Genomic DNA, 20,713 nt, shown 5'->3' with positions numbered 1-20,713 from the left:
TTCTTAATCTAAGTTCTGGCTCTGAATTTAATTTGCACTTTTTGCAGAAATGAATTGCAATCATCTTTTGATCTGACTGGCGATAACCATTTTGTTGGGTCCGTGTCTCTAATCTATTTATGGAAAGTGGTAACTGACACTCAATTGTATTAATATTTGGTGAATGGCACGATATGGCAAGATCATCAGCATACAAATATATTTCTACAGTTTTGGGAATATTCTGGATCATGGTGTTTAGCCTAATTGCAAAGAAGGTGACACCCTTGTATGGACCCTTAGGACACCCCTTCCTCTTAGTTAAATATCATGAGAGTAAATTCTGGTGATGGACTTGAAAGGCTCTGCGCTTAAGAAAATTCTGAATTAATTGCGGTAAGTGTCCACTCAGCCCTGGGGAATAGAGCTCTTGAGGAATGCCATACCGCCATGTAGCATCAAATGCCTTTTCAATGTCTAGACTGACCATTACTAGATGTCCATTATTAACATATGTGTTACGAATATTGGTTTCAGCTCTTATCATAAGGTCCAAGCAGGATCTGTTTTGTTAGACACAATATTGGTTATTATTTAACAGCATTTTACTTTCAAAGATCCATTTCAGTCTGCTGTGTATCATTTTTCTACTAGTGTTTTGCCCAGACAGCCAGGGAGAGAAATTGGTTGGTAGTTTTGTGGAAGTGACTCGTCTTTCTTGATTTTGGGAAAACAAGCATTACAGAGTGATGCCATGAAGAGGGATAAACACATTCAGGAAATATCCAATTATAGAATACCAATAATAGGTTTAAGTCTGTATTATATAGTTGCTTGAGCATTATATAGTAGATTCGTGGCAGGTAGAACAGGACAAGGGTATGTCTGCCAGGGGGTAAAAGTTGATGACGTTGTAGAGCAGCTATCATCTTTTAGGGGCACAAAAGGTGATATTGTTGTACATGCTGGCACTAATGATATTAAGAGTGGGAGACGTGCAGAATTATTTAAGAAGTACAGGTTAATGTTGAAAAAAAGCTGTGAGTTAGGGTTGGATTTGAAGGTGTTTGCAATTCTGCCCAGACATGATAGGGGGGAGTATATCATTAGAGCCTTGTCAATCAATTTGGCTATGGAGAGATTGTGCAAGGCTCAAGGAGTAGAATTTTTCTCAGCCTGGTCTGTGCTTGTTAACAGGAGAGACTGCTTCTATAGGGAAGGGATACACTTATATAGAATGGGTGCAAGAATATTTTCTGATGCACTCTAGGCAGTGTTAGGTAGGTCGGAAAACTGCTAGCTTGGGGGAGACAAAGACTAATAGATTAACATTAGCTGCTGGCAGAAGTGAAAGTGATGCTTGCACTGCTTCTATTGGAATGTGCAGAAGTCAGGAAAACAAGGTGCGGGGGAATTCAGAGACTGCTGGGAGTCATCATGGAACAAGTAAATACATGGACTGTGTTAGGGCAGCTAAGACTAGGAACTGGTGCATTGGTATATTTGTGTGTATACCAATGGTACGAGTTTGGTAAATAAATTTGATAAATTGGAGGTGTTGGTCAAAACATCAAAGGCAGATATCGTTGGGATATCAGAGACGTGGTGTCACACAGATATAAGAATTACAGAAATGGAATTTGGAGAGTACAATGTGTACAGGAAGGATAGACATGATAGGAAGGGAGGAGGAGGAGGGGTTATGATATTAGGTAAGAAACACATAAAATCGAAGGAAGTACAGCTAGTCAACATGGGTGGACAAAGAAGTATTGAGTCAGGTTGGTATGTCATAAGTACTGGGAAAGCAAAACTGATAGTAGGAGTGTGTTATATGCCTAATGACTGTAATGAGTATAATAAACAACTGTACAGAAAAATAGAATGAACCAGTAAATCAGATTGTCTTATAATGGAGATTTTAATTTTCCAGATATTGACTGGAATTTGTGGGTTGGTCACTCACAAACTAGCAAGGCTTTTGTGGATTTATTGGATGACTGTTTTCAACAGCAGCATGTCCAGGAGGCAACTAGAGGGAGTAATACTCATGATCTGATTATCAGTGTTGATTTTTCATGCATTTCAGTGTGGTGACGTGGATTTACTCAAAGAGGTAACTATCATCAGGGGCAAAGGGAAGGGTTTTTGCTTTCGTAAAGGTAACTACGGTGATCTGAGACAGTTTTAAATTCTATACAGTGAGACCAACTGTGCCAACAACAAATTCTAATTGAGAAGCATTCAAAGAATTAATCTTGGAAGCTACTAGGCTTTTCATACCAACTAAGAAATATTGTTCAAGGTTACCTGGATATCAGATGAACTAATGAGACATGTGGCAGAGAAGAAAAATGCATGGGATACATAAAAATTAACAGGTGACACAGAAGCCTATGTTTGATATAAGCTGGTCTGTAATCAAGTCACAAAGGAGGTTAGGCAGGCAAAAGCAGATACCAAGAAAACTTTAGCAAAAAGTTTTTTTGATATCGATGGTTCAACTGTTGATGATCCTGCTCAGTATTTTACATCTACATTCACACATGAGCAGTTATTCAAGTGGGGGGGGGTGGCTGAATGCCAGAGATGAATCAAACTCTGTCGGTGATCTAAATGGTTTTGTAATAACTGAGAAGAAAGTGGAGGAAAAATTGTTGAAGATAAACATAAGAAAGGCACCTGTGGTAGTAGATGGGATCTATCCAGTTATATTAAAGGAGACAACAAAGGAACTAAGCAAACCCTTAGCCATAATTATGAGAGCTTCCTTGGACTCGGGGCAGGTAGATATCCATGGACGGGAGATATGCAAATGTGACCCCAAGGAAGATCAAAGGGGGACACAACAAATTACAGACCTGTTAGTTTAACCAGTGCCTCCATTAATTTCCCCAGAAATTAATGGAGGCACTGGTTAAAGAAGCATTGCAGGATCATCTAGACAAGACTTCAGTTATAATTCAGACATAGCATGGGTTTGTTATGGGGAAGACTTGTCTGACCAATTTGAATGGACATAATGATGTGATCACAAAGAAACTGGATGCGAAGAATAATTTTGATATCATATACTTGGATCTTCGTAAGGGTTTTGATTCTGTTCCACATGGAAGACTGCAGCTCAAATTAGAGCAATGCGGCATTGGAGGCAAATTGCTGCTATGGATAAAGGAATGTTGATTGGGAGAAGACAGAGAGTGGTAATCAGTGGTTAACGCTCATTGTGGACTAATGTTATTAGTGGATTCCCCAAAGGGTCCAGTGCTGGGTCCATTTTTGTTTTCTGTATTTATAAATGATATTGATGATGGTATATCAGGCTTAATGTCTAAGTTTGCAGATGATACCAAGGTTGGAATGGTTGTTAATGACACCACACTACTGCAACAGGGTCTAGAAAAGCTGAGCTGATGGGCTGAGAGGTCAAAACTGAAGTATAACATTGACAAATGTAAAGTATTGCATAAGGGAAGCAGTAACCTCAGAGTATCAACTGTGTGGTACTACACTGACAGTGGTAGAGAACGAAAAGGACCTGGGGGTAATTGTGCAGTGGGATATAAAATTTTCTGAGCAGTGCAGACGGTCTACAAGAGTAGCTCATGGTGTCTTGTCAATGATATACAGAAATTTTTCAAGCAGGGTTAAGGAGGTGATTATTCCCTTGTATAAGGCAATGGTCAGGCCACACCTTGTGTACTGCACACAGGTCTGGAGGCCTCATTTTAAGAAGGATGTAGAGCTGTTGGAACGAGCAGAGAGAAGGGCAACAAGATTAGTGAAAGGAACAAAGGGTTGCTCTTATGAAGAAAGGCTTAAGTTTTGCAAATTACAGTGTCTGTAGACTAGGCACCTGCGAGGTGATCTGATTGAAGTGTATAAGGCCTTGAATAGTTTGAGCATGCTCAATGCTGATGGGATTCTTCATCTTGCTCAGAATAATCATCTGAGAGGGCATAAATTCAAATTGCGGAAAGACAATTGTAGGATTGATGTGCGGAAGTTTGCCTTTAGCCAGCAGGTGGTTGATTGCTGGAACAAGCTTCCATCTGTCGTTGTAGAAGTTGATAGGTTAAATATATATATTCAAGGCAGAACTAGGCAAACATTTGGAGCAAATGGATGGGTGAAATGAAAAGGTTTTTTTTTTTTTTTTTTTGCTGATGCTGTATAAGCTTGCTTTCTTGCATCATATGCCTTTATTAATGCTAATTCCATCCAGTCTTACTGCACCGCTTGCTGCTCTGTTCAGAGCTTCTTGAAGTTCAGTTATGTTGATAAAAATAAGAGATTGGGTGGTATTAAAATTTATTTTATATTTTTTCAGAGATATTTTGATTTTCAGGAAAAATTGTCATATGCAGATGCTACTGATATTTGACTGAAAGTCTCTCCAAGGAAATCGCATATTTTCTTAAGAGAGAACAGTTCTTGTCCAATTTTAATCAAGATTGGAGCAGAAAAAGGAATGCATTTATTATTTAATTGTTGGATTTTCTTCCATATTAACCAATTGCTAGTGTTCTTCACGATGGTACTGGCAAATCTTATCCAGGAGACTTTTTTGGCTTGTCTTCTGATATGTCGTGCTCTTGCCTTTTGGGTTTTATATAATATGAGGTTGGCAATCATAAGAAACCTATGAAATAGAATCCTTTTTTTCCTTTTTGGCACTGTTATAAGTCTCATTCCACAAGTGTTTTGCATGTCTCTGTTGGTCTGCGGACCAACAGGTACACATAAATTAACTATTTCACATAACTAATACACATAAATTAACTATTTCTGTTCCCAAAACAAAACAAATAGACACCTCCAAGTATTAAGATTAAAGAGCAATCAATAAAATTAGTTAACTTGCACAAATGCCTAAGAATTAGGTTAGATAACAAACTTCAATTCATTACCCATGCTAAATATGTACTAAGCAAAATCAAGACTTTGACAGGCAAAATAATCAGAGTTAAAAAAGGTTCTTGTGGTCTGAAACCCTCCACTCTCAAGCTGTACAACAAATGCAAATTTATTCCTATTGTCTGAAATGCTGTGGGTGCTGGGGGCCCCAGTCATGGTGGAAAAAATCTTGACTCAAACCCAGCGCTTCTTCCTGATTGCAACTTCAAAAGCTTTCACATGATTGCAATGTCAGCACAACAGGTAATCAACAGCAAACTGCCAATTAAATACGAAGTACTGTACAATTACTTTCAATATTGTAGAAGGAATAGTGTTGCAGCACAGTTCATCCAGTTTTCTGTTAACCTGGAAGTGAAAGAAGACAACACTAGATTAAGAAACCAGTTGCTCCAGGAATGGCAAAACCAATGGACTAATGCCAACACTGGAAGAATTACTACCCTTTTTATATCTCAAATTGCTGAATTTGACAAAAAACATTAGCCCTGGTTTAACCCAGGTCTTCACCTAACTTTCCTTCTATCTGGGCATGGCAGCCTAAACTCCAAGTTATTTACTCTGGGTTCGGCTGCGTCTCCTCTATATAAATGTGGCTCAGAGAAGAGAGTCCAACATGTAATCTTGGAATGTCGATATTATGTAGTATTCGATTTGAACTTCAGACATTAACAGAAGTTTATGATGTAAATAAATTCACCAAGTTTTTAGAATGTAAAGAAAATTATCAGGCACTAGCTAACTCTGCAGACAAGGCTTTCCACAGAAGGAAAGGACTTGCTATTGCTATGTTATTAGTGTACTACCATTGTATATAGTTTCCTTGGTATTAATTGCATTGTTATAAGACCTCTGATGAGGAAATGTATTTGTATTTATTGCCGGAAGGCAATATTAGCATTAGCATTTAGTATATATATAAGTCGATGTGCCAGGTTCACTGTTGGGTGGGCTGTGTCCTGGGACTTTGGCATCTAATAAGGTGCATAAATTGTAAATCTTAAACTCTATAAATTGTAAGATATAATGTCTGACCTCATTGTAACCAAACTGGTAGGTTTTAACTATCTGTATAGATGTATATGTTGTGAAGGTTAATGTAGAAATTGGTGCCTTCAACATATTGTAATAACTGAGTTCAAAATGTTATGGATATATAGTCAAATGTGTGGCTATACTACATTGGTCTCAAGCAAGAGATTTGATTGATTATAATCATTCCTGTGAAGTTGGTGGATCATGATGTTTTGCAAAACCACAAATTGTAAATGTACAGTTACTCTTCAGCGACAGATAGGGGAAACCCTGGAGCCCGCAGAAAATAAAAAAATACTTTGAATACTTTGTTCGTCTACAGAGGATTTGGGAATTGCTTCAGACGCTGCCGCCAGAAATTTGTGTGGTAATGTGCTCAGTGACGTCTATCAGTTGCATTTTAATAAACATTAGAAGAGACACTGACTGAGTATTTTCCCAATTTGCTTTTTGAGAACTTCAATTTTACTCTGTAATTTGGAAGTGAAATTGCTTTGGTTTGAATTTTGCATATAATTTGAAATGATTGCTGTTGTTCAAACAGAATTTAAGAACAGATCAATTGCTGAGGAGGATCCTGTGGGAAGGTGTAATTAAGTGTGATGGCAAGTATTTAGTAAGGTTAACTGCTGTTGGTTCAGTAAGGTCTCAATTAGTTGTCCTTTTTGATTCATGTCAGAAGATCCCCACATAATGGGTGATGCCCACTGAAATCGGCTCGCATGCCACTGCAGTTCCACTGGAGTATGTGCTGCATTTACTTGGCTTTAGGAGTCTTGTTTTGATCTGTCTGTTTTTTGGAGCAGTTTATTTGTAACAATCTGTTTTCTTTCTGTCTTTTTTTGGGAAACCGGTCACTCTATATCCATGTATTCTTCTGCATGAAGTTCTAATATAGTTTCATCTGGGTAAGTCATGTTGTCAACATCCATATGTATAAGGGATTGTTTCTTGGTCTGAACATCTGTTGGTACTGATTTGTCTGTTTTTTTTTTAGTAGTTTCAGACTTATTGGGTGGATTGGGTATTAATTCCTTGTTCTAGTTAGTTTTGTTTGGTTTTTTTTTTTTTTTTTGATTTGGTAGTTGTTGGCGCATCGGCTTCTGTGGCCATATTGCACCTCCCAAGGTTTTTTGCAGTGCTTTGATCCAAGCCCGAGGCGGGAATCGAACCCGCGACCTTTGGGTTGCCGGGCAGGTACTTTACCCACTCGGCTAGCCCGGTCGGCGTTTTGTTTGGCAGGTTGTGGCTTAGCATTAAGCATGGATCTGGCCCAATCAGAAAAATAAGTGTTTGGAGGGACTGAAATGTCAGTCTGAGTAACAATAGAATGTCACTGTTGAGTTGCTCATGCATACGTGCATTTTGGCATAAACTGCACAATGTGCCTTTTGGCTTCTGTTTTGTATTTTTTTCCCAATTTCTCACATTGCATAATTTTTTCAATATATGCTGGATGATTACCTTTGCAATTGGGACAGGGAAAAGAGGTTCAGTATAGACTGCCTGGGTGTGTTCTGTTGAACCACAATTTGGAAATATCATAGTGCCATGGCATGCTATCTGGGAGTGTCCATATTTCTGGCACTTATAACACCTGATTGGATTCGGTATATATGGACATATACAATGATTTAGATATCCTATTTTAATCACTGTAATTAGTTTTCAGGTACTGAAAGTCAGCATTAGATTTATGGTAGGCATTAATTTTCAATTTTTCTGGATTCATATTCACTATGCTTGTATCGACTCTTTGATCTGCCACCTCTTACACAATTTCTTCCTCTGAAATGTTAATGAGGTCCAATTCTGCTATAATGCCACTCAACTCCTTTGGAGGTATTCAGAGTGGCATGTGGTAATATTTTCACAGGTTTTCCACCAAAGGTGGTCAGTTTCTAGTTCAGTGTTTTATTAATGTTTCTGAATGTTTTGGTTTCATCATTTCTGCCAGCAGATCTCCAGACTGTAGAGATTTTACCATTTTGGTGGGTCCTGCAGAATTTTCCAAGCATTTCTGGATTAGAAACAGGAATAATTTGTTCACAGGATAGTTCCACAGTGGATAAATAAGGAGAAAGGCTACATGATATTGTGACATGGATTTGATTGTTTTATTTATTTTTTTTTTTTTTATCTTTTATTTTGATAATAGTAACGATCAGGCTGGTCCGTATCAGTAAATGATCTCAATGGATCAAGTGGATGTATGTTTTCCTTGTCCTTATACTCCTTTTGGCCCTGACAGTTAGTCTTTCCACTCAGGTTACTGGCCCTGCCACGGGGAAGCAAGAGTAATGCCACAAGTTGCCAAGAGGTTGTTTGGTTATTTCGATTAGCATCGTCATCAGCCATTTTCAATACACTGCAGGATGAAGGCCTCTCCAGCAACTTTCCAGTTCCTTCTATTTTGTGCAATGGCCGTCCATTTACTAACCACAAATCTGTCCACAATTCTGTCCATCTCCGTTGTTGTCTTCCAGGTTTTCTCTTAGCTCCTCTTGGATACCATTCTGTTATTTTCTTAGTCCATCTGTCATCATGTCTTCGAGCTATGTGTCCTGCCCAAGACCATTTTAGTTCTTTAGTTTTGATAAGAATGTCCTTTACTTCAGTTTGCTGCCTAATCCATGTGTTTCTCTTCTTATCTAACAGTCTGATTCCCAATATAACTCATTTCAATCTTCGCTGTATAGTTCTCAGCTTCTCTTCCATACTTTTGCCCAAGTTTCACTTCCATAACGTGAGTGCCCAAGTTTCACTTCCATAAGTCATGGGCGTGTACATTGGTTCGTTATTTTACGTTTCAGTCAAATTGGAATATTGCTCCTCAGCATGTAACTATATTTCCCAAATCATCAAATCAAAATTTATTTTTCTCTTGACTTCCAGCCATTTATCATTATTACAGTTAATTACTTGTCCCAGATAAGTATATGACTCTACCTTTTCAATTACTGCTCCTTCAATCATTATATCCCTTCCTGTGGCATACTAGTTCATCATTACTTTTGTTTTAGCCATATTCATCTTTTGTACAAAATCCTTATTAACTCTGCATAACTGATTCAGATGTTCCTCTAATTCTTTGGGATCATGGCTTATGACCACAATGTCATCTGCAAATTGTAAATGGTTTAGGTACTCTCCATTCACATTGACGCCTTTCTGCGACTAGTCTAATCTTCTGAAAGCTTCCTCAAGGGCAGCAGTAAACAACTTCAGAGATACTGTGTCTCCTTGTCGAACTCCTTTCTCAATTTTAAATTCACTACTGTCTTTGTCTAGTCTAATAAAGGAGGTAGCATTCTCATATATTTTCTTCAAAATCATAATATATGGGGTATATATGCCTTGTCTTTCCAGTGCCCGAAACATTGCCTTATGCTGTATGGAGTCAAATGCCTTTTCATAATCCACAAATGCCAGGCATAATGGTGTTTTATATTCATTTGCTTTCTCCATTAGCTGTGATATTACATGAAGGTGATCCATAGTTGAGAATCCTATCCTAAAGCCAGCTTGCCCTTTCGGTTGATCCTCATCAAGTATTCTTTCTAATCTGTTAGTAATGACCCTTGTGAACAACTTTTAGATGTGGGATAACAAGTTAATTGGTCTATAATTTTAAATTTCTGATTGATCTCCTTTCTTATGCAGCAAAACTATGATTGCATTATTCCACTCCTAAGGTGTCACTCCTTTTCTAATGCATTTTGTGAAGAGTCTTGCCAGTTTTTGTGTCATGTCTTTTCCTCCCAATTTTAACAGCTCTACAGTAACTTCATCTTTCCCTGGGACTTTCTGATTCTTCATTTTCTTCAACGCATGTTCCCTTCTTCTTCTCTGCTATTTATAAGTACACCATCGCTATTCTTCAGTTTCAGTATCATTTGTCTTTCTGTATTACTCCTCATGGCTGCTGATTTAAATCCTTTGTTTTCCCTTAATGCTTGTTCTACTTTTCTTGTGTTAAATTTTCTTATGTCCTCTCTGAGTCTCTTTCTAATGGCTTTTCATAACTCAGTATACTCAATTTTCTCCCTGTCAGTGTTTTTCTTGCTCTTCATTTGTCATCTTCGGTTCATCATGACAAGTGTTTCTTGACTGATTTTTTCTTCTTTGGATTTCTTTTTACCTATAGGTTTCTTGGGCTTTATCACTTTCAGAAAGTTGTAATATTCCTCGTTGATATCTTGGTTCTGAGCAGTCTGCAGAAGTTCAAACTTGATATTAGCATTAGCAAAGGCACATGATGCAAGAAAGCAAGCTTATATAGCATCAGTCAAAAAAAAACTAAAAAAAAAACCCTAATTTCACCCACCCATTCACGCCAAATGTTTGACAAGTTCTGCCTTGAATCTATTTAAGCTATCAACTTCTATAAAGACAGATGGAAGTTTGTTCCACCAATCAACCACCCACTGGCTAAAGACAAACTTCCACACATCTATCCTACAACCCTCTTTCCTCAATTTGAATTTATGCCCTCTCAGGTGATTATTCTGAGCAAGAGGAAGAATACCATCCACATTGAGCATGCTCAAACCATTCAAGGCTTTATACACCACAATCATATCACCTCGCAGGTGCCTAGTCTCCAGACACGGTAATTTGCAAAACTTAAGCCTTTTTTCATAAGAGAAACCCTTTGTTCCATTCAATAATCTTGTTGCCCTTCTCTGTACTCGTCCCACAGCTCTACATCCTTCTTAAAATGAGGCCTCCAGACCTGTATACAGTATTCAAGGTGTGGTCTGACCATTGGATAAGGGGATAATCACTTCCTTATCCTTGCTAGAAAAATTCCTGTATATCATTGACAAGACACCATGAGCTATGCTTGCAGACCATCTGCACTGCTCAGAAAACTTCATATCTGCCTGCACAATTACCGCTAGGTCCTTTTCATTCTCTAACACTGTCAGTGTGGTACCACAGAGTTGATACGTTACTCTGGGATTACTGCTTCCCATATGTAGTACTTTACATTTGTCAATGTTAAACTTCATTTGTCACCTCTCAGCCCATCTGCTCAACTTTTCTAGATCCTGTTGCAGCAGTGTACTGTCATTACCCACCCTGCCAACCTTCGTATCGTCTGCAACCTTTGACATTAAGCCTGATACACCATCATCAATATCATTTATAAATACAGAAAACAACAATGGAACCAACACTGAACCCTGAGGGATTCCACTAATAACATTAGTGCATGATGAGCAGTGTCCATTGATTAGCACTCTCTGTCTTCTCCCACTCAACCATTCTTTTATCCATAGCAGCAATTTGCCTCTAATGCCACACTGCTCCAATTTGTTCAGCAGTCTTCCATGTGCAACAGTATCAAAAGGCTTTTCTAAGATCTAAATATATGATATCAAAGTTATTCTTTGCATCCATTTCCTTTGTGACTACATCATAGTATCCAATCAAATTAGTCAGACAAGACTTCCCTTTAACCCATGCTGTGTCCGAGCTATAACTGAAGTATTGTCTAGATGATCCTACAATGCTTCTTTAACCAGTGCCTCCATTAATTTCCCTTGAACAGAAGTCAAACTAACAGGCTGTAATTATCTGTGTCACCCTTTGATCCTCCTTTGTGGATTGGGGTCACATTTGCACATCTCCAGTCCATAGGTACCTCCCCTGAATCCAGGGAAGCTCTCCTAATTATGGCTAAGGGTTTGCTTACTTCCTTTGCTGCCTTCTTTAATATAACTGAATCGATTCCATCTACCCCAGGTGCCTCTCTTGTGTTTATCTTGAGCAATTTCTCCTCTACTTTACTCTCAGTTATTACAAGATTATCAATCTTACTGCCAGAGGTGTATTCACCTCTGGCAGTAAGGCAATCAAATACACCTCTGGCATTCCCCTCCCTGAATAACTCCTCATGTGTGAATATCGATGCAAAATATCTTCTGTTAGTGGGGATGAAGTTGATTTCATTAGTTGTTAATCCATTTGGGTTCTTCCATGTCCACTTTCTGATCACCCTTTTCTTGAAAAAAGTGTTCATTACTGACATTCCTTGAGATTCTGCAAATTCCACAAGTCTTTCACCTCTTTTATTTCTTTTACCAATTCCAAAATTTCCTATAGTTCCTCTTTCTGCGCTGTTTTGCCTTTTTCCAACCTTAGCATTGAAGTCTCCCATAATGATAGCATAATGAGTTTTCTGTTCATCTAGAAGACTCTCAATTTCGGTGTACATTTCTTCAACCTCTTCATCATCATGGCTCGATGTTGGTGCATAAATCATTATAATCTTTAGCTTGTACCTCTTAGAAATCTTGAGTATTAGTCTTGACACCCTTGGTGATGTACTTTTGAATTCCAAAATGTTGTTTTTTATATCTTTATGGATCAGAAAGCCAATTCCACCTTCACTCCTTTCACTATTTCCACTTGATAAACTTATAAGTGATTAATTTCTTCTTGTTTCAGCCAAACCAATGATATTCCAGTTCACATTTTCTAATTCCTTTTCCAGCTCTAATATCTTGTCTTCACTGACGAGCGATCTTACATTGTAACAGGCAAAGTTCAGTTTCCGTGCATGGCAGCCTGGTCGTACCCAGAGATTCTTAGCACCCTCTGCTTCCACTCTGATCCTCTCGCTGCCATAAGAGGGGGAGTGAAAGCCACTGGGGACTGAGGGCCATTTGTTTTATCTTACTGTCATGTGCTGGAGAGTTAGTAACTCTAATAAAAAATAAAAGGAAAGGTCCTGACTTAACTTACTACTTGTAAGATGAAGTGTATGTACTTTATGAAAGAAGTTAAGAGAAATTAACTTTAAACTTAATGAGACAAGCGATTCCTTTAAAGGAGACTGCTTTAGATCACTTTATAGAACTCATAAATCGCTTGGCCATGAATACACTTGGCACCCGGGGGCCATGTGACATGGCTAAAACATCCCTGCCTACATTGGTTTACACCTGGATGATCATCCTTAGTATGCTAGTTGCAGATTTTCATTCCATTATTTCCACATCTTTTCAGTTCATGCTGGATTCTGATCAGAGCATTGGAAACTGCGCCCAAAGCAGTTTACTTTGGTCTCAGTTTAAAAATTAACTAAAAGTAACTAAACAGGAAGAAATAAAGGTTCATTTAAATTACAGTAATTAAAAAGTTCTAAATAAATTGAAATTAAAGATGCACATTAATAATCTCAACCTAAAAAACTAAAATGAACAAAATTAGGATTATCCAGAACAAATGATGCAAGGAAGCAAGCTTACAGAGATCAAGCAAAAATCAAAAAAACTTATCACATAGCCTGTCCATCTCATCTAATAATTTGGCTAGTTCTTCCTCAAACTTATTTGATCTGCTTGCTTCCACAACACCAGATGAAAATTTGTACTAATAATATTCTACCCACTGGCTGAAAGAAAATTTCTGCATACGAGGTGTGTTCAAGGCATATGGTGGTCTCAGTCATATAGAAGTATTATATGCATGAGACTTGAGGTCTGGTGCATATACTTGGTATTTGGTCCATGCAGTTGTCACAGACATTCTCTCAGATATGCCAGACAAGCTGTACTTACTACATGGGAGTCTAAAATGCTGATGGAACTGATATTTGGGTGACATTCAAGTCAAGTGGATCCAATTTTGGAAGTCCAGACTGTCTGTGACAGCCAAATCCTCTGCTTGCACCGTCACGATGGTAGGACTGTTAGTAATCCTGTGTATAACCTCCATGCATAAGCACACTGTAGGTGACCATCCAGGTGTGAAACAATGTAAGCAGGGGTCGAGGTGTGGCACCCACACCACATGGAGGAATGCCAACCCCTTTGTGTTACAAGGGAACACTAGGTGGTAGATGACTCTCATTAACAGGTGCAATGCCACCACTTTGCTTATTGGAGGCTTCAAGTAGTGGAACCCATGTTTAGTCTCCAGAGCTAAGTTCCAGTCAACCCTTCCCCATCTCTTCCCTCATGCAGTACAGCTAATGACTTTTCAGGTTATGATGAACATCATAGCGAGATCCAATCTTCCCTACATTTCGAGGGTACAGCTTTAAACGATGTTTGCAAGCCGGCCGCTAGTTAGTACACCGGACCAAACCTATTGGTAACTCTTTAGGAGGCTTCCGGATCAGCTAGTGTATAATCTTGCTACCTCTACTCCACCAGACAGTCACTGGAGGGAGTCCGAATAGTGTGTGTGGGGCATTGTCGAAGTCACGTTATGTCAAGGATCTGGGTATATTCTTACCACGTGTATGCCATATCCAAAAATTTCATTACTTCATAATAGAGTAAGGTTATCTGCGAAAAGATCTAAACCTCCCAAACACTTCCTAGTTCATTTCACAAATATAAGTGGTCTCAATTTTAATCTCAACGATGTCCATTTCCACTTAGAGTCTGTCAAACCCCATGTACTTTTTCTGACAGAATCTCAGTTATCGATTGATTCAATCACTGCTCATCTCAGTTGCCAAAATTATTCGCTGTATGATTCCTTTTGCCTCAAAAGTGGTACTTGTGTATATGTCCGTTCCGATATTACATGTCAGAGACTTGGTAATTTGGAATCTCCTCTTTTCAATCTTCTCTGGCTTAAAATCTCTCTACTACATTCTGTCAAATTCATCTATTGTCTCTACTGTTCTCCCAACTCCACTAATCATTTGAAACTCTTTGGCTTCCTCTCTTTGCAACTTGACTTTTTCCATCCAACTTTCCTAACAGTGAGATAATTTTCCTTGGTGATTTTAATGTTCACAACTCCAGCTGGCTTTCGTTTTCTAGTCACACCGACCCAGTTGGTCGAGATGCTGAGGCTTTTGCAATTACTAATGACCTTGCACAGATTGTTCATTTACCTACAAGAATACCAGACAATCCTAACCATACAGGCAACATGCTCGATCTTTTTCTCACACACAACCCTTCTAGTACACAGTCAAAGAGAGTGGTCCTTTAGGCACCTCAGATCACAACTTGGTGATTGACTCTTCTCCAATGGAGCCTTTATCTCATGGCTATTCCCAACCTTGTATTGTTTGGCATTACAAGAATGTAAAATGGGATGACCTTTTGAGATTTCTTTTCTTCTTTTCCTTGGTCGGATTACTGGTTATTTGGGGAATTTTTTTTTTTAGGAGCATTAGCAACTAAGGACATATTGTTCCGGAAATATGCGGTAGTCATTCCCTGACCTTTCTGCATCCTCCGTATTTGGTGGTCACGGGCTTAAACCCCAGTCTAATCAAGAAGTGTGTGCTATGCACTGCTGCTCCTGCCCACCTGGCTACAGAGGCACCTGTTGGATTACTGTTTCAAAACTTCTGATGTCAATGTTTGCTCAGATCGTGTCAGTAAAATTATTCTTTTAGGAATGGAATCTTTTATTCCACACTCCACTTTAAAATCTCGTCCTTTATCTAAACCTTGGTTTTCCAATAAATGTGCTAAGGTTGTTCAAGAAAAGAATGTTGCATATCGTAATTGGCTTGTTTCCAATTCTTCAGTTTCATTTTCTGCCTGCACCAAAGCACGCAATAATTGTAAAGCAGTTATTAATCAGTACAAACTACATTTTGAGCAGGCTAAGAGTAAAAAAAACTTGCTTCTTGCCCTAATGGTAGCCGAGCATTCTGGTCTCTTGCCAAAGCTATTCGCTGCAACTTTTGCCCATCTCTGCTCCCATATCTGTCAAAACCAGATGGTTCTGTTGTCACTTCAGCCCAAGGATAAAGCTGACCTGCTAGCATCCCATTTTTCTTCCAATTCATGTATTAATGATCTTGGTAAAACACCTCTCACCTTTCCCAACACACTCCATTCAATGCCTCGTGTGGTCTTCTCTCAAAAGAATGTCAGAAGGATTTTGACAAATCTTGCTGCTAAGAACGCTCCAGGTCCTGATGGTATCCAAATCTTCCCCTTGTTCTCAAAACCTGTGTTCCTGAGCTTATTCCCCTTCTGCTTGAAAATTTGCTCCTATCCAGCAAGTTCCTAAAAAAAGGTAACAAATCCTTCCCATACAATTATCATCTCACTGCACTTACTTCTACTCTTTCTAAACTAATGTAGAAATCCATCAACCACCATCTTCTAAACTACCTAGAAACTTTCTATCTGATTGGTGATTGCCAGTATGGATTCTGTCAGCATTGATCCATTGGTGATATACTGATTCACGTTACCCATCTGTGGACAAATTCAATAGAAACGTTTGGTGAAACTGAAGCAGTTGTTCTTGACATCTCAAAGGCTTTCAATCGTGTTTGGCATAAAGGTTTTCTAAAAAATCTTCTGTCTTATGGTTTGCCAACTGTTTTTTTGTAATTGGTTATTCAGTTTTCTCTCTGCTCGCTCACTGAGGATGATGGTAGATGGCTCTCTGCTTCTAAGTTCTCCTCTAATGCTGGAAATTTTAATAGAATTAAAGCCCTGTTTCCCCAGGGCTTTAATTCTATTAAAAAACTGTCAGAGTTTTTTAACAGCGTTAGTCACCTTTACGAAAGCAACAGCCCTTTCCTTCACTCCTGATGGCAGTTACATTTTTAAGAAAATCTCAAATCAATACACTATGACTGCTGCCACCTAGTGGTTCTGTTATCTGCAGATTCTTAATGTACGAAGAGTTACCACTGATAATCAGATCAAGAGTATTACTTTCTTTCATTGCCTCTTTCACATGATTGTGTAGAAATCAGGTCATCTAAAAATCGTAAAAATCCCTTTCGTTTAATGTTCAAGTAAATATTCCAGAAAGTTAAACTCTTCACAGTCATTAAGCCTATAATGCAGTTCTGTTTATCCTCCCACAGTGCATTTGTTACATCGAACTGGCAACTTGACTTGATGATGTATTGGTGCACTCCCTTAGATTCTATATGCTTCTTAACTAAGAGTATAACAACACAACTTTCTCCTTCCCCCTCCTCCTCTCTGTCCTTTCTGCAAACATTGTACTTCTCATATTCAACTTCTGCATACCTATGTCTGAGTGGTATCATGTTTCTGATATGTCTGTGTTTGATGACATAACCAGTACACTAAATTCATCAAATTTGTTTACTATACTTCTGGCATTAGCGTGCGCGCGCGTGCACACACCTGTACCGGTTTTTACTCTTAGTAACCCTAATAGTCCAAGTATTTGCTTATTCCATGAAGGGGGGGCCTTGCAAACAGGTCTTGCAATTCCCCAACACCTTGATATCCAGGCTACTGCAGATCCCAATGATGCTATCAGCATCAAGCTTGCACAATCCATTCAGTCTCAAACACCTCATTCAGATCTCTTTGCAAGTGGCTAGCAAAGTCCCTAGCTGCTGTAAATTGTTATTTATATGATTACAGATGATGATGGTTCATATGATTATTCTTATTTATATGATTATTTATTTATCAGTGTAGACAGCCTGCCAGGACAGCGCATGGGGTTTTTTTAAATGATATACAGTATACGAATTTTTCTAGCAGGAACAAGGAGGCGATTATCCCACTGTATAAAGCAATGGCGAAAACACATCTTGAGTACTGCATTGAACTGGCAACTTTGACTTGGTGATGTATTGGTGCACTCCCTTAGATTCTATATGCTTCTATATGTCTGGAGGTCTCATTTTAGGAAGGATGTAGAGCTGGTAGTTACAGAGAAGGGTAACATGATTGCTGAGGGGAACAAAGGGGGTGCTCTAACCATGAAAGGCTTCAGTTCTACAAATTGCAGCACCTGGAGACTAGGCACCTGCAATGTGATCTGGCTGCGGTATTTAAGGCTTTGAATGGATTAAGCAAACTCACTGTTGACGGGATTCTTCCTCTTGCTCAGACACATGCATGAGGGGACACAAATTCAAACTGAGAGATGATGGTGACAGAATAGATGTGTGGGGAAGTTTACCTTTAGCTAACAGGCGGTTGCTTGCTGAAACAAGCTTCCATCTGTCGTGAAAATGTATAGCTTGAAAGGAAGAACTAGACAAATTATTGGAAGGAATGGATATGTGAAATTGTCTTTCATCATTTGCCACTACTAATATTAATAACATATATGGTACTTTTGGCATCATCGTTAATTTTTTGCTGATGATACCGTTTATAATTATTATTTTCCGATACCAAGTAAAGCTATTAAGTTGAACTTTTATCATCAGATCTATGTAATACTGGTATGATGAGCACACAAATGGATAGTAATTTACTAAATGTTTTATTTATTTGTTCATGCATTAATGTGTGTTGGCTCCAGCCAACATGTCTATCAGAATTGAAATTTTTAGAGTACATATGAGTCTCCCTTCTATTTCAGTGCTAAATACTGGTAGCACTATGTAAACTATCATCATCATATTGTAGTGCTAGCTAGTACTACCTCTATAATATGATGATGATACTCGATAACGACCTTAAAACATAAGGTTTTATCATTTTAACATATATAATTAAATACAGCTTACCTTCTTTTCCAAAGCTTGCCATCTTTGTTTGGCCAATTTAGGAGAAAATACATTTCTGTGACTTTCTGAAAAAGTTTAACTCTGATGTAGTTTACTTAACCCCTTTCCAGATTCTTGTAAAATATTATGTTACAATTTATTTAAAAATATCAATATTAAATGCAAAATGTATACAAATAATGGGACTATAATACATCAAAGCTCCTCTGCAAGTTTCACTTCTACTGCAAAATTATTAGAAATTATGTATAAAACAGTTGACAATTTAACTTAGTCATCTGATATAAAAATGTTAATTTTTAATATAGTTTTTATCCTGACCACAAAATTTTCTATGTAATCCTTACCAGAGCAAAGGCCAGCAATTTACTGTTTATGCACAATATCATTATTTAAATTATATTATTTATACACAACACCAGTTTGTATAAATTAAATGCAGTTTGGAACAATCAAGAAATAATTGTTGATAAAAAGAAAGCTGTAGGAACACAATCTTTAATATAATTCCTACTGATACACACAGACACACATGAACAATGTATAGTAATAAGGAACAGAAAAATAAGTTATGTAATTGTGAAGGAAGTGAAAAAAGAGAGGAATTTTTTGGATGAGGGCTGTTGCACAGCAAAAAGACCCTACAACCATGATCAATACATAAATCAAAAAGTTGTAAAAGAAGGTTATATAAAAAAATGTCAGAAAAACATAAATCTATGGTTAAAAAACAAAACACAACAGAACCTCAGAGTCATTATCATGAGTCAACCACCAAAATCGTGAGAAAATATGGCAACATGTAGGCCTCTCTTTCTGATGTGAACCTTATGCAAATAAACAGTACTTAGATTTTGAATTTAGAATTTGTTTCTGGACTGAGCCTTAATCTTCCTTTATTTTTAACTTTAAATTCCAAATTCAAAATTAATTATGTTTACTTGGATAATATTTACATCAGAAAGAGTGCCCTAGGTGTTTGTCTTTTCTTGCAATTTAGGTTGTTAATCTTGATAACTTTTTTTTGTGTATATTCCATCAATTTGCTTGGTCCTTACCACTTTTATATAGCCTTCTTTTTTACAGCTTTTGATTTATTTATATATATGAAGTGAAGTTTAACCCATATGTTTCACAAACATGTAAGCTAAAATTTTCAAGATTAATTTAGGATACGAAACCAATTATAAAAGTACACAAACACATGTCCCATTCTGAACAGTTAATTAAATTATGTTATTTATACATAACACATAACCATGTGTTGTGCATAAATAAGAAACTTTAAAAAAAAAACTTATACCAAATTTTTTTATGGGTAAAAAAAATTGCAAATATGTTATACTGTATACACTTATTCTTTTCAGGACTCTAACTGGGTCCTGAAAAGAATGCGGAAGGTCAGGGAATGACCACCGCATATCCCAAGCCCAGATAAAGGGTGAGGGTTGGCGTCAGGAAGGGCATCCGGCCATAAAAATTTCATGCCAAAACAATAAAAACGCTGACCCCATATATATATATATATATATATATATAATGAGAAAAGGCGAGGACAAAAAAAAAAAAAAAAATTAGTAGTGGCATATTAATGCAAGAAAGCAAGCTTATATACAGCAGCAACCAAAAAAAAAAAAAAAAAAAAAAACCCTTCCAATTCACCCATCCATTTGCTCCAAAAGTTTGTCCAGTTCTTCCTTCAATTTATTTAAGCTATCAACTTCTACACTGACAGATGGAAGTTTGTACCAGCAATCAATCACCCGCTGATTAAATGCAAATTTTTACATATCTATTCTATTACCATCTTTCCTCAATTTGAATCTAGGCCCCCTCAGGTGTATAATCTGAGCAAGCAGATGAATCCCATCAGCACTGAGCTTCCTCAAACTATTCAAAGCCTTATACATCTCGCAGGTGCCTAGTATCTAGATGTTGCAATTTGCAGAGCTTAAGCCTTTCTTGGTAAGAGCACCCCTTTGTTCCCCCCCATCAATTGCATTGTCCTTCTCTGTACTCATTGCAACAGCTACACATCTTTCCTAAAATGAGGCTTCCTGATCTTTACAGTACTCAAGGTGTGGCCTGACCATTGCCTTATACAAAGACATAATCATCTCCTTATCCATGTTAGCAAAGTTCATGTATATCATTGACAAGACCCACCCATCAGCTGCTCTGGCAGCCTGTCTGCACTGCTATGAAAATTTCATATCTAACAGCATAATTATCTCCAGGTCCTTTTCATTCTCCACTACCCTGAGTCTAGCACCACACAATTGGAACATTATTCTGGGGTTACTGCTACTAAACTTCAGTTGCTCTGAC

At 37.9% G+C, this 20,713-nt stretch overlaps 1 protein-coding gene across 3 annotated transcripts in view; it reads right to left on the bottom strand.

Annotated features, from left to right (window-relative positions):
* Window positions 1–20,713, bottom strand: part of LOC150078996 (kinesin-like protein KIF21A) — a 755,520-nt gene that overhangs the window by 368,570 nt on the left and 366,237 nt on the right. For all 3 annotated transcript variants that reach the window (XM_090383539.1, XM_090383541.1, XM_090383540.1), the window contains one exon: window positions 18,386–18,450. In XM_090383539.1, the coding sequence (XP_090239665.1) occupies window positions 18,386–18,450 (65 nt within the window). The remainder of the gene's footprint in view (window positions 1–18,385; window positions 18,451–20,713) is intronic.

Source organism: Mastigoproctus giganteus, chromosome 10, assembly GCF_048544385.1.
Source record: "Mastigoproctus giganteus isolate SK-2022 chromosome 10, ASM4854438v1, whole genome shotgun sequence".
NCBI lineage: Eukaryota > Metazoa > Arthropoda > Arachnida > Uropygi > Thelyphonidae > Mastigoproctus > Mastigoproctus giganteus.
This window is presented reverse-complemented; position numbering and strand designations above follow the sequence as displayed.